The sequence below is a fragment of the Juglans regia genome, chromosome 7, assembly GCF_001411555.2.
Source record: "Juglans regia cultivar Chandler chromosome 7, Walnut 2.0, whole genome shotgun sequence".
NCBI classification, from domain to species: domain Eukaryota; kingdom Viridiplantae; phylum Streptophyta; class Magnoliopsida; order Fagales; family Juglandaceae; genus Juglans; species Juglans regia.
In genome coordinates, this window is record NC_049907.1 from 6,779,352 (window position 1) to 6,794,548 (window position 15,197).

The 15,197-nt window shown below is 37.5% G+C and overlaps 2 protein-coding genes across 3 annotated transcripts in view; both read left to right on the forward strand.

The window, feature by feature from the left end:
- The window catches only part of LOC108981510 ((+)-neomenthol dehydrogenase-like), a 40,559-nt gene that overhangs the window by 5,313 nt on the left and 20,049 nt on the right, over positions 1-15,197 (forward strand). The gene's annotated exons all lie outside the window — the stretch shown is intronic.
- On the forward strand, positions 1,458-5,884 carry LOC109009383 (phosphomannomutase). 2 transcript variants are annotated; one of them, XM_035691917.1, is made up of 12 exons: positions 1,458-1,623; positions 2,087-2,173; positions 2,394-2,438; positions 2,578-2,644; positions 3,034-3,110; positions 3,482-3,517; positions 3,890-3,945; positions 4,023-4,122; positions 4,256-4,351; positions 4,509-4,598; positions 5,000-5,051; positions 5,622-5,884. In XM_035691917.1, the coding sequence occupies exons 2-12, from the start codon at positions 2,105-2,107 to the stop codon at positions 5,678-5,680; spliced, it is 747 nt and encodes a 248-aa protein (XP_035547810.1). In that variant the 5' UTR covers positions 1,458-1,623; positions 2,087-2,104; the 3' UTR covers positions 5,681-5,884. The 2 variants fall into 2 exon arrangements, with proteins under 2 accessions (XP_035547810.1, XP_035547811.1); XM_035691918.1 differs by having other exon boundaries at positions 1,459-1,619.

Sequence of the window (15,197 nt, forward strand, 5' to 3'; positions counted from 1 at the left end):
AAAAAACAAACGTACTTGGGACAGTCTAAGAAATGTGCAGATAAGGAAGACCAATTTTGTTTATTCTAAGAAGACCTCTTAATTGGTTAGGCAGAATATCACAGTCAGTAGACCATTCCATATCTAAACTCCCAGCACCCCTCTTGACAAAAAAACCAGTTATAACATTACCTTCACGATAAACATGGCTTACATGATACTCTATGCAAGCGAAATAAGCAAATAATTCATTCCAATAATCTTCGAGGTACCAAATATTACAATCACCTTTAATAATCCAATTAATAAGAAGTTGAGAATCCATCTCAATCTCAACCTTAGAAAAACCAAAATAATAGCACCTCCTAACCTCCTCCAACAAACTTATCATTTTGGCAAAATTATTGAAACCTTGACCTAAATGAACAGAATAAGTCACCTGAAACCTACCACAATTATTGTGAATAACACATTCAGCACCAGTCAACCCAGAATTACCCAAACTACTTCCATCAATGTTAAGCTTCATCCAACCTTATTGAGGTCTAGACCATCTCACCACTCGGCTTAGGCATAGGTAATAAAATCGGAATATCTAATCTATTTAAAATAGCAACATCCTAATTCGAAATCCGAGAAACTTTCATGATCAAATGCAAAATTCAATGAATCCAAAATTTAATAACTTTCCAAACCGAATCAACTGTATCAATCTTATCTTTGTACCGAGCTTTGCATCTCCAGTCCCAAATCTTACAAGAAACAATAAAAGGGAGAAACCCAAATATAATACGAAGCTGATAAGACTTACCCCCACAACAAAACTAAAAATTAATTTGCTCATTTCAAGTTTGAAAAACACTCATGTGCACACCTAAATGAATAGCAGCTATATGCCAAATTTTCCTAGCAAGCTCACCATTGCAAAGCACATGGTTCAAGTTCTCAGTATGACCTAAGAAACAACAATTACATTTAGAAACTATCGGGAATACCAACCATTGCAATCTTCTCGTCAACATTCAAGTAGGTATTAGTAGTTTTCTACATCATAATAAAGATTAGCAAAGTATTTGATTGCATGTTTTAAATCAAAATCGAGGTCTCAAATTTAAAAAATAAAAAGTGAAAATAAGTTACTGATTTTTCAACTAACCCAACAAAATTTAAATGAGCAATGTTACATACAGTCTCTATTTTGAAGACTGCAATACAAGCCTAAATAATTTTATTTTTAAAATATTTTAAAATTATAAAAATATCTCTCTTAAAATGATTTTTTTTATTTAATAAAAAGTTTGTAATTGTATATATAATTTTTAAATAAAGACTACAAATAAAATTTATCTTTATTGAATAGTTAATTAACATGGCAGTGGCCCCAAGAGTGCTGGCATATTCGCCCAATTCACAAATGACATGAATCATATGATATTCGCACGTGGGGACAACCCTGATTGTGAGTGAACCTCCGGAGACCTCTCCCCAGATCTAATCCTCACTCTCAATGAGTCCCTTGAACAATTTATATAACCCCGGGAACTCCCCCCCGCTTCTGCTCTTGGAGATCTACGCTCAAACTTCAGTCCCATTGAGACAAAGCTCAGCATTCTCTCACTTCAACTGTTGGGTTTCTTCAGGCAGGTTCAATCCTTTTCAACTTTATTCGTTCACTTGATTATTCGATTTTGTTACTGTTGTTTGGACTTCCAATTTTGTTCGATTTGGAAGTCTGGATCCTACTGTGGAGTAGTCATTCTGGGTTTAGCGAGTAGTACTTGAATTTAACAACCAAACCTTGGATTTGGAATTGCACCCTCGAATTCCATTCTGAGGTTTAAGTGCTTGCTGCCAAACACAGCTGCAGAATTTAATTTGGTTTCTTTGGTGGTTCAAGCATAAAAGTACATTCACATTCAGTAAAACGAAAGCAGACAGCTTTGGAATTAGAATTCGAACGAATTTCAAATCGATTTTAAAGTACTTCAAGATGTCTTTTGTCTCTTCACATATTTGAAATTGAGGATTAATTTCCCACCGATAATAGGAACTGATTTTGTTAGTTTTCATTTGACGCATTTTGATAATTCGGATTTTGGTGTGGCAGAAAAATATATTGAGTGGAATGGCTCTCCGGAAGCCTGGTTTAATTGCTTTATTTGATGTTGATGGGACCCTTACTGCTCCGAGAAAGGTACCCCATTTTCTTCTGAGAATCTGAGTTCCTTTTTTTCAATATTTTCTTTCTATTTTTTTCCATTATGTTGTTTTGATATGATTGGGGCCACAGAAACATAGAATCTATTTGGAAAGTAGTTACTGCTCAGATCTATTGAATTAAAGTAATTTACGTAAATTTTATATATGGGCTTGAGATTTTTTTTGATGCTATGTTTCTTCCACTGAAATGCTAGGTGGCCACTCCAAAGATGGTAGAGTTCATGCAAGAACTCCGCAAGGTACATGATTGATTAGCATTAGCAGTGGTAGTGGTAGTGGTAGTGATAGTTTTAGAACTCTTTTGCTTTGTGTTTTCTCTCACCAACCCCCTTAGCACATTGGATAAAGTTTCCGTTTTTCATTCTTTTCTGACTGCAGGTTGTGACTGTTGGTGTCGTGGGAGGATCTGACCTTAGTAAAATCTCAGAGCAACTTGGAAAGACAGGTTTGCTTTATCAAGCTCTTAGCTTTTTGCTTATAAGAGAGTATATCGGAAACAAGCTAGGAACCAAAACTCTGTATGATCATTCGACTTGTCTTAGAATGATCTGGGGATTCATCACAAATCTTGGCAAACAAGCATTGTACTCTTTCTGTGTTTCGTTTCAATCTTAAACCTTTCTAAGCCTCTGTGTGTGTTTTTGCCTAATATATATATTTTACTCGATGTTCCCAGCGTTTGGCATCATTTCTATGGCCTATTAGGATTGCCTGCATTCTGTATCAAAATGGGTCTCAATAGTTCTCAAAACCGAGGCCAAATGCAGTTGTCTGCTTCTCTATGTTTAATATTTACATGATAGTGCTTATTGAGCATCTCGTTTTTCTTGGCAGTTACTGATGACTACGACTATGTATTTTCTGAGAATGGCCTTGTGGCTCACAAAGATGGGAAGCTAATTGGCACCCAGGTATTAGTGACAGCATAAACCTGGAATACATGAAAGCATCGCATGTGAAACTGATGGTTATATAATAGATATCTGCAAAAGCCTTGAGCTAGAATCATAAAGATGGTTTTGCTTAGGTTGCAATACTAAACTTCAAAAAGCCGTCGATGCTTGTAATTTGTTCTTAGCTGTACCTCTGTATATGTTCCCCATTAAAGTCTATTATTCTGACCAATTATGTATCGCCTCCTAGTCATATTCTTCTTAACACGTTAGCCAAGATTGAAAATGCATTTTTTTGTGTTCTTGGGATTTATGATGAAACTCTATTATCTTTTGCATATTCCTTATTTCTTTAACTTGATATGGTTATGTACTTCTCCCTTGTCCAGAGCTTAAAGTCATTTCTTGGAGATGATAAACTCAAGGTAAGAACCTTCCTGCACTATTGGAACGATCTATTGAGTTAACTTTTTGGAAAACATCCTATGCATTATACTCCTGTGACACCTACGTTGGCCCTCTTGGGGGCATGTTCTTCCATTTTTAGGAGCTAGAACAATTAATTTTCCCCTATATGCATGTCTGTATGGCACAGAACTCATTAGTGATGACTAAAAGCATCTGTTTGTTTTGCAACGTTGTTCTTCTGTTTCGCTACAGTAATAATGGATGGTGAGAATGCCTGTTGGGTCTGTAGGTCTTAGAGTTGCATGGTAGACTAAAAGCTGTATGCACAAAACATTTGCTCCCATGCCATGTTTGTTAATTTCTTGTCCTGGTGGATTGCCAATGTGCAGGAATTTATTAATTTTACGCTTCATTATATTGCTGACTTGGATATCCCTATAAAAAGGTTAGTGGAACAAAAGCCATAAACATTGATTCTTTGTCTGTGTCATGCTTAGCAAGATTTCTTTTTTAAATCGATAGGGGAACATTTATAGAGTTCCGAAGTGGCATGCTCAATGTATCGCCAATTGGGCGAAACTGCAGCCAAGAAGAAAGGGATGAATTTGAAAAATATGATAAGGTAAAGATTCATTGGTTTCTCTTTTCTTCTGGCTTTTTCCAGAATATTAGATTTTCAGTTAATCTGTTATCATACCATGGCTTATATGTGTTTGGGTATTTAATATGGAACAAAACATGTACATGAGTTTCAGGTTCAAAATATTCGCCCGAAAATGGTCTCTGTGCTTCGTGAGAAATTTGCTCACCTTAACCTGACATTTTCAATAGGAGGACAAATAAGTTTTGATGTGAGTTGCACTTACTGCTTGTACTTCGTCTTCATTATGAGTAGCGCATAATTATTATACTACACCTCCATTACAATGTGATGTTTCTTGGATTAGTTTGGTGGAGGCAAGTGGAACTGCCTTCAAATCTAATTTTGGTACATAATATTTGGCTCAGGTTTTTCCTCAAGGTTGGGACAAGACATACTGCTTGAGATACCTAGATGATTTTCATGAAATCCATTTCTTTGGTGACAAAACTTACAAGGTCAGCCATTTATTCTCATTAGTCATCTCTTTCTATTATTTCTTTTCTTTGTTAGTGATTAAGCTATGGTCCAATCCTGTCCGGTTGTATAATTACTGCAGTTTCTCAAGTAATAGCATTGTTGGTTTTGGTAAGAAATGATCACAGCAAAAGGGCAAGTTTGCTTCTTTAGATGACGCTGAGAAAAACTTAGAAGAGATGTAGATATGCATCCTGCACAACATTGCAGTCGATGATTTTATTATTAAACATTCCAGATATCCTGCTACTGAAATAATGTTGATAATTATTTACTATGAATCTCAAATGATATTTCCATACTCAACCAAATTTTGGCCTTTAAATTTAGGTTACTCAACTCTTTATTCATACATGATAATTCTGACTTTTGGTTTGAGCAGGGAGGAAATGACCATGAAATTTATGAATCAGAACGAACCATCGGTCACACAGGTCAGCTCTATATGCTTGAACTTCAACTAATAAATAAATTCCTATGGAAGTAAAAAATCATCCCCTTTTGCTTCAATAGCATTTAAACGCACAATTCCATTTCATGTTGGATTAGTTATATAATATAAGAGTAATGTTACATGCAGTCGTGGAGTCATGGAGTGCGTAAGAATCGTGCAGTCGCTTTGAAATAAAGTGGTGTCTATTATTAAAAAAATATTATTTTTTCGTATAGATTCCGTATTTATTCATTTTTTTCAGAGTGATTATACGGCGCTTGCACACTCACGACTGCAACTATCATTTTTTATAATATAAATGGTGCCCAACACAAAGATTGACCATTGAGGATAGAGGATGTGACATCTACTTATTTTTCACAACTCATGAATAATTTTTTACATAGAAAGCCAAAGTTCTGTTTCAAATGCCAAAACAACAAAATGGATTCATTGCAAATGCAATTAAGTTGAATAGGTTGATTCGTGACTGTAAAGCATCAAAAACTTAAATGCGCTATTATTTTTCTATCATAGTGATGTGTGACTGTATTTTCTTTTCTTTTCTCAGTTACCAGCCCTGAAGATACAATGGAGATGTGTAAAACTCTCTTCCTTGCAACTTCTTGAGCATCTGGCTATTCTCTTCAACTGTGTGCCATTTGTAATTTACATTTATGAATAAACATTTTTTCCCTGAGCTACATGTATGTGCATGTTATGCACAGGGATTCTGCTTGAATGAAAAGATAATTGTCATACATTTATAAGTATGTTTCCTTATATATGTGCTTTTCCTAATGAGCAATTTACAAAGTGGCATTCACAAAATTATACTTGCTAACAAAAAGGTGGGGAGAGTTCACAGTATTGCGTAATTTGCGTTCATATAAAGTAGTGATCCAACCCATATTGATATTGGCAAACTCGCTGCAAATGTTTGCATATATAATTTAGCTATTGAGTGCAAAATGCAGGATCCACGAGAAATTCTACTTATCAGTTACTATTTACTCCCACACTACATACCTACAGTTTTCTTTTCTTTTTTTCATAGGGTGTAGGGGTGTTTTTTATAGGGGGTGGAGTGTTGAATAGTGAATAGTGGCTGATAGAAAATTTTTTTGAGATCCACCGATGCCCTTGTCTTCCTCTTCTTTTTCTGTTTTACCAGAACCAGTTTACTAAAAGAAATAAATAAGAAAATAAGGTGTGTTTTCTTAATTCCCTTTCCACTCCTTGCTCATTGAAATTAACTTAATCATCGAAGTTATCTCCCGGTGTTCAATCGCGAAGGCTCATCGGGTTTACCTGACCACGGCAGAAATTGGTTCTAACAAAAGCTGTTGAATATGTCATGCACAGGCCATGATTCGTGTGATCAAATGGAAATAAGTTTTGCTATGTACAAGCAAGTTTGCATATCAATCTGTATATTAATGTTGTTGCCTTCATATTCTAAATTCAAATTAGCACTATTTTTAATAAAATCTACTTTCTGACTAATCATATTAAATAGGTGTGCGTATTAGTGTGCAGAATCGCTCACAATTAAATTTTTCTAATAGAAATAGATAATGCTTGATCACATGAAAGTATTAAAATAGAAAAAGGCCGGCAACTACTCTCCATATTTCTTTTAAAAGTAAGAAAATATCGACCTAAAGTAACATTGAATCATGAGTGAGTGCATAAAGAAAAACATTGAGCAATGATCCACCCATGTATTGAAATCAAAAGGCGAAAACTAGAATATTATTATTATTAAGTTGAAGCGAAATGGTCATGATTATATAATACTAAAAATTCCAACATTTTTCCAGACCTTATAAACAATAATTAATCAGCTTTTCTTTTACTTGATAAACTGTTTCTTTTTATCTTTTTACAAACTCAATGGAGCCAACTTGAGACAGTATATAAGTTGCATAATTAGAGTCCTTTTAATTTTATTTTATTTGAAAGCAGCATGTCCCACTTAAATCTTTAATTAGTCTAACTTCTCAGCATACCAACTAGATCATCGACACAAATAAAATTATAGATAATTCCGCAAGTGGTGAAGAAAAATATATTATCCTTTCTTCAGTTCTTCACTTAAAGTTGCATCCAACATTCATTTCCCACTCTATAGTCCGCAAACATCGCGCAATCCTTTTAAAAAAATGAATACTATAAAATTCACGTAGAAAAATTAATTTTTAAATAATAAATATCACTCTTTTTCAAAAGAAGTGCGCAATACTTACAAAATTCATAACTGTATCTAACATTACTCGTCTGTAAATACTAAAATTGTAAAAGACAAGGAAAAAAATAATCAAGGCTTCTAAATCCCTTTTTGTTTATTTGCCATCATGATCTTGTTCATCTTCGCTGGTAATACTGCATGTAGATTTTATCAATCTCTGTTATGTACATTATATATGCTTCAAGGGTGGCTGTAGATTATATATATGCTTCAAGGGTGGCTCTATAGCCACAGCTCCCAGTCCCGCTAGGAGCCACCAATAGTATAAAATGTTATGCTTTTTTATTTTACTTTTTTATACATGTATTTTTTTAACACTGTATAATATTTTTTTAAAAAATAAAAAAATTATAATATCATTAAAAACCACTTACTCATTAAGTAAAAAAAAATATATTAAAAAAATTAAAATAAAATATAACGGAACCGGGAACAGTAAGAGTAGCTTTACTCTACGCTTCAAGCATTTTCAATGTAAGTAATCTTTTTAATTTTTTTTTTTTTTTTTACTTCTGGTTTTGCTGATCTTTAATTTCAATGTGACAGAACTCAAGAGTTCATGTCCTTGCCAAGAATGCCTAACATGGTCAAGAAATGATCTTCTAAATATGGATTCTGCTTTTGGCGAGATACATAACACTGCATGTAGATAGCTACGAGCTGTTATATATATTTAGGGAACCTTTTTTTACATTAAACATGCATTACTCTCCCGTAGGTTGCCGAAGCTTTTGCTGCTGCGTACTACCCTTGAAAAGTGCAATCTGCGAGAACATTAAGGACTGATTGGGAATTCAAAATCAAGGAAATTAAGTTTTAGCAACAATTACAAAGGGCCATAAAATGGACCAGCTACAGAGACATTCAAGTTTCAGTACAATTGGCTGTAAAGTTCCAAGTTTGTGTGTCATTTATAGTACCTACAAGGCCAGACTGAGGATGCAACCCATGGTAGATGAAAAGCGGATGGAACTAGTGAAACAAGCATCTTTCCAAACTCCTTGCAACAGTGATTCTGAAAATTTCCCCCGAAGTTGTGAATCCTCTTCGCTGATATGAGAATATTCGAAAGAAGCATAGCTATTGTCATTGGACCCACTCCACCAGGAACTGGAGTAATAGCTGATGCAATTTTGCTGGCCGCCTCCACATACAAGACATCTCCAACCAAACGGTAACCTCGAGGACTTTTTGGATCCTGTCGCGCAAAAACCCACGAACACCTCAGGAATGTGGAACCCTGTATTAAGAATGACACAGACGCAAGGAGGAAGATGATCTAACTGCCTTGGACACGTGCAAACGAGAGGGAAATAACAGAATGCCAAAGTCGTGCAAAGTAGTTTGAGGGAATAATTTCTATGTATTGATCTGTCATGTACAGTAGCTATTTATAGTTACAGAGAATTGGTTAACGAAATATTAAATAAACAATATGTATTTACAGCTCCTCAAATGAATTTAATTTCTCCATGATTCGTCAGTCTGGTGGCCTTGTATGTGTTTGACAATATTCCTCTTGTAACTTTAATAGCCCCTCGCAAGATGGAGAGTAAATATTGATGACTTCCATCTTAAGCAATAATCGATTGAATGTAGGAGAGTGTAGTGGCTTGGTGAGCAAGTCTGCTAACTGGAAGGAGGAGAAGACATGTGCAGTTTTTACTTGGGCCTTCGGATATCTTATCACAGTAGTCTAGTTCAATGTGTTTTGTGCATTCATGGAATACGGGATTTGCGGCAATGTGCAGTGCAGTGCAGCTTGATTGTCGCAGTAAAGAGTAGGGGGGTGCCAATGGTGAGGCGCAGATCACTGAGTAAGTAGCGAATCCAAGTGAGTTCACATACGACGGCAGCCATTGCTCTATATTTCGACTCGGTGGAGGACCTGGAAATTGTGTTTTTTTTATTTCCATGAAACAAGAGAGGTCCCAATGAATATACAAAATCCAGTGGTGGACCTTTGCGTGTCTGGGCAGTTTGCCCAATTGGCATCGGCATAGGCTACAAGCTCCAGATTCAAGCTAGTACGAAGAAAAATGCCCTGGCCAGGGGTTCCTTTAACATATTTAAGAACTTTGATCACAACATCATAATGCGGGACACGGGGATTTTCCATAAATTGGCTTAGCTAGTTGACATTATAACTCAAATCCGGCTGTGTATTAGTCAAATAAAGCAGCTTGCCAACTAACTTCCGATAGAGTGTGGGATCATGGAAAATTTCACCTTCATCTTTCCTGAGTTTGGTATTCGGTTCCATAGGCAATGGGGAGGGATTTGCTGCCAGGAGGCCTGTCTCCGAGATTAAGTCCAGAGCATATTTGTGCTGGCAAATTTGGATGCCTGCTTTGGAACGTCCAATTTTCATGCCAAGGAAGTAGCACAAGGGACCCAACTGTTTGATGCGAAAATTGGTTTCCAAGAATTGTTTGACTGCAGAGCTTGAGCTGGGATTTGAACTCATGAGGATGATATCATCAACGTACACGAGGAGTGCAACAAATGAGTCATATGTGCATTTGGTAAATAAGCTATAATCTGCTTTCGATTGGGGGAAACCGAATTCAGCTAAGGTTGAGGCCAGCTTTGTCTTCCATTGACGAGAAGCTTGGCGGAGGCCATACAAGCTCTTCTGTAAATGGCATACTTGTTTGGTTTTGGTTGCATAGTGACCAGGAGGTGGCCGCATGTAAAGTTCTTCATCGAGATCACCATATAGGAAGGCGTTGTTGACATAGAGTTGTTGGAGATCCCAACCTTTGATGGCAGCAACTGCTAAGAGACAACGAATTGAAATTAATTTAGCAACATGTGCAAATGTATCATGAAAGTCAATACCTTCACGTTGGGTGAATCCCTTTGCAACTAGTCGAGCCTTAGCGCGCTTAATTGTGCCATCAACCTTGAATTTGTACTTGTAAATCCACTTGTAGTCAATCGGTGTCTTGCTCGGAGGGAGATCAACGATGGTCTACGTCTCATTAAGCTCAAGTGCAGTGAGCTCTTAGTTCATTGCCTCACACCAAATTGGGTGTTTGATGGCTTGACTGTATGAGGTGGGTTCGGAATGGAGGGAAACAGAGGTGGTAAAAGAACAAAATTGAGGTGAGAGGGAGGCATAAGACAGAACAGAAGAAATGGAGAAAAGAACATTACCTAAGAGGGCATGTGATTTAGGAGGCGTCATCGTGGATGCTGAATGGTGCACATCAGGATTGGAGGCTTGTTGGCAATGATATTCATGGAGGTAGGCTAGAGCTTTGCAAGTACATGTGGTTCGGTGAGGGAGCTTGGAAGGAGATTGAGAGAGTGTTGGGGTCTAATCATCTGTATGGTGATTAGGAGTGGCTAGAGTAGTAGGTAAGAAGATTGAATTGTTGGTAGGGTTGGAATCGTCAGTCTGGGGACTAGGAGGTGAGGCCATGTGTTCGTTGGTATGGGTGGTGGGTTGGGAAAATTGAAGGGAATAAAAGAGGTGTCAACGAAGAGGGTATCAGTGAGCATTGGTGAAATGGTTCTGGTGGGAGAAGGTGTTCGATGTTTGAGTGGGAAAATTTCTTCATGGAATATGACATCTCGGGAGATGAAGACTTGTTTGGTGGTGAGGTCAAGTAATTTATATCCTTTGACACCGTATGGGTATCCAAGGAAGAGACATTTCTTGGCACGAGGGTCAAATTTAGATCAGGAATGTGATAAGGTAGAGGCGAAGCACAAGCACCCAAATACCTTAAGGTGGGAGTAAGGGAGCTTGGTTTGATAGAGGACTTCAAATGGGATTTTATTGCTAATAATTGGTGTTGGTGATCTATTGATTAGGTAGACTGTGGTGGTGACAAAATCAGACCAATATTGCAGGGGTAAACCGGATTGAAATATGAGTGGTGTGCCACATTGAGGATGTGTTGGTGCTTGCATTCGGCAAGGGCGTTTTGTTGAGGCATGGCAACACATGTTAATTGGTGGATGACACCTTTGGAGTTGTAGAAATGTGGCATGTGAAATTCGGCACCATTATCGGATCGAAGATTTTTAATTTGACTGTTGAATTGGGTCTCAATGAGTGCAAAAAAATTGATCAGGGAGGTTCAAGCTTTAGCTTTATTTTTAAGTAGGTAAATCCAAGTGCATCTTGTGAATTGATCAACAAGGGTCAGAAAATATTTTAAACCATTGTAAGCTTGTGTTGGGTTGGGCCCCCAAATGTCAACCGAAACAACATCAAATGGTCTGGTGGCTTTGGATTTTGATTCGGGAAAAGGAATTTCGTTTTGGTTTGCTAGTGGAGAAACATCATAGGGAAGTTGAGAATGATCCGAGTATTTGAAATTAGGATTAACATCATGTAAGATATGCTTAGTCATGGAACTTTGTCCAAGTCTATAATACCATGACATAAACTGATTAAATTTGGAAACAAAAGTATGATTGACAGAGATTGAAGGAAATAAGTTGTGGAAAAACGATTGCAAGAGAGAAGGCTTTGGCCTGGACAATAGCAGGTGATACAAGCCGTCACGCACCATCCCCACTCCAATCGTCATCCACAATGAAAGGCCACAAATATAGCAATAATTGGAGAAAAAAATCAGACAACAATTAGAATGTTGTGTTAAGGATTTGACAGAAATTAAATTGAAGGTAAAGGCAGGAACACATAAAACATGACGAAGAATTAAATGAGGCGATAAGTGGACATCACCAACGTGTGAAGCAGCGGTAATGGAGCCATTTGGCAATTTGATGATGTGAGATGTTGGAGTAATATTGTGTGTGAAGAATTTGGGGCTACAGATTATGTGATATGTAGCACCGGTGTCTATGATCCAAGGTGTTTGAGTAGTTGTGGTACAAGCTAGTGTGTGTGTGTGTGTAAAGAGGGGATGAAATACTAGACACAAGAGAGGAGTTGGCATTAATGTTGTCTGCAACAGGGATGGTGGCTTCACTGCGATTAGGATTGAGTAAGGCAATGAGCTGGGAGTATTGCTCTTGAGTAATGGGCTGACCATGGTTAATTTCCTCTTGCGCAAGAGAAGATTGGTTAGCACTAGATTTGTATTTTGAGCTGTTCTTGTGTCCTAGAGGAAATCCATTCAACTGTAGCATTTTTCCCGTGTGTGTCCAGGTATGCAACAATGAGAGCAGACTGGTAAATTTGGATTCACCTTGAAACAGCGCTCCAACGAATGCTGCAGTGGGAGAAAAAAAGGCGTTCAATGAGTGAGTTGGTTGAGTTGTGAATTTTCTGAGTCTTGGTGGCCATAGCAAGTGAGGCTGGTACGGAGTGTAGTTGTCGTCGCCTTCACCTCTCCTCTTGTTGGACAAGTGATAGAACTCAATTGAGAGGTGGAAGAGGATCCTGAAGTAAAATTTGGGCACGAACAGAGTCGTAGGAATCATCTAAGCCAATGAGAAATTGCATCACCTTATGAGTGTGGCTGTAATCCAACAAGGTTTTGACCGCATCACAAGTGCAGGTTGGCATAGGCTCATAGATTTCAAGCTCATCCCAAAATGTCTTGAGTTTGTTGTAGTAATGGCTGACGGAATCACAGTCCTGTGTGGAGGATGAAATGGATTTGGCAAGTTGGAAGATCTGAGGGGCATTTTGAATGGAAAATCGCTCCCTAAGATAGTTCCAAACACCATTAGCTATATCGGCATGTGCAATGCTCGATCTAAGGTCTAAGCAAACCGAATGTTGTATCCATGCTATAATCATGTCATTGCAGCGCTCCCATGGAGCATAGAGAGGATCAGAAGTGTTTTGTGGCTTAGTGATGGTTCCATCGATGAATCCAAGCTTATTTTTTATGTTGAGAGCTCGGCGCATCGTCCTCGCCCATGTGACATAATTTTCGGTAGTTGGAAGATTAGGGACTAAGGGAGAGGAAGCACCCTCACTTGGTTGAACGAAATATGGGCTAGCGGGATTGTGAGGGTTATTATGAGATTTGGGTGGCATGTTGGCGTCAAAATCTTCAGTCATTGCTCTGGTACCATGTTAAGAATGACACAGACGCAAGGAGGAAGATGATCTAACTGCCTTGGACACACGCAGACGAGAGGGAAATAACATAATGCCAGAGTCATGCAAAGTAGTTTGAGGGAATAATTTCTATGTATTGATCTGTCATGTACATTAGCTATTTATAGTTATAGAGAATTGGTTAACGAAATATTAAATAAACAATATGTATTTACAGCTCGTCAAATTAATTTAATTTCTTCATGATATGTCAGTCTGGTGGCCTTGTATGTGTTTGACAATATTCCTCTTGTAACTTCAATACCTTGAGTTAAGAAGCAAGGTCTAATTGGCACAATCCATCCTCTTTCATTCTTTTGAAAAAAATATTTAAATTTTTAAAAATTATCTGACAATCTAGTCAATGCTTCGTTCAAAAATACATTTTTATTCACGGGTTTTTAAGGAAGAAATCAAGTCAGATGAGAGAGATAATTTAATACGACTGAAGGGACCACAGATTTATGCTTACCTCAATTGGATTATAGTTTATATAGGCATTTCCCAAGCCTACATTTTAGTCACATGATAAAATGGAAATTACATTTATGCACCCATTCTTTTACAAAGAATTATTCCAGGTCATTCTAAAGGTTGCTTCTGTTATGTAGTGTAGTTGTGCCGTTGTCAGAAGAATATTGCATTGAGGCAGCACCAGCGTTGATTGCTCTATTATCCCCCCGCGATTCAAGCGGCACGAGAAAAATATTGAGGCCTGAACATCAGAGTGCAAACCGAGTGGATGAAAGCGGCTTGGTAAGAATATCCGCAAGTTGATCATGACTTGAAACAAAGGATGCATTGAGTGTCTTTGCAGCTACACGGTCCCTCACAAAGTGATAGTCAAGATCTACATGTTTAGTACATGAATGTAAAACTAGATTCACGGAGAGGTAAATGGCCTTGAGATTGTCACACATTAAGCTTGGTAGTTCAGTTATGAATATGCCCAATTCTTTTAAAACCGATTGTAACCATAGGAGCTCACACGCCATATTGGCCATAGATTTATATTCAGCCTCAATGGAAGAACGAGCAATGGTGAGCTGTTTTTTAGAGCCCTAAGAGATCAAGTGTGAACCAAAACATAGGCAAAAACCACCTATTGACTTCCTATCATTAGGGCAGCCAGCCCAGTCAGCATCAGAGAATGTAATGAGTTTAGATGAAGAAAGAGAGGAAAAATGTAAGCCAAAGGAAGCTGTTGAACGAAGATACCAAAGTATTTGTTTGACAGCTTGCCAATGGGAAAGTCGAGGACTATGCATAAACTGACACACTTTATTTACAGCAAAAGAGATGTCTGGTCTAGTGAATGATAAATACTGAAGGTTGTCAACCACACTACGGTAAAGTTGGGGGTCCTCAAAGGAGGACCCATCCAGAGCTATAAGTTTAGTCGTAGTAGCCATAAGAGTAGACACAGGCTTCGAGTTATGCATATTGGTCCATAATAACAATTTTGAAATATAACGGGACTGAGACATAAACAAACTAGAGGAGGATCGAGACACTTGAATGCCAAGAAAGTAGTGTAACATACCAAGGTCTTTTACTGGAAAAGTAGTTCGAAGAGCAGAAATAAAATCTGTGATTAGTGTTGGTTCAGAGGCAGTAACTATGATGTCATCTACATAAACTAACACATAAACACAAGCAAAGCCAGAAGTGTAAATAAATAATGAGGAATTAGAGATTGATGCATGAAAATCAAGATAGATCAATTTCGAACTTAGTTTAGAAAACCAAAGTGATTTTTGCATAAAGACGTACTCCTCCAGATCTTCGTGAAGAAACGCGTTCTAAACATCAAGCTGATGCAGCAGCCATTGACGAGAAACTGCAAGAGAAATTAACAAACA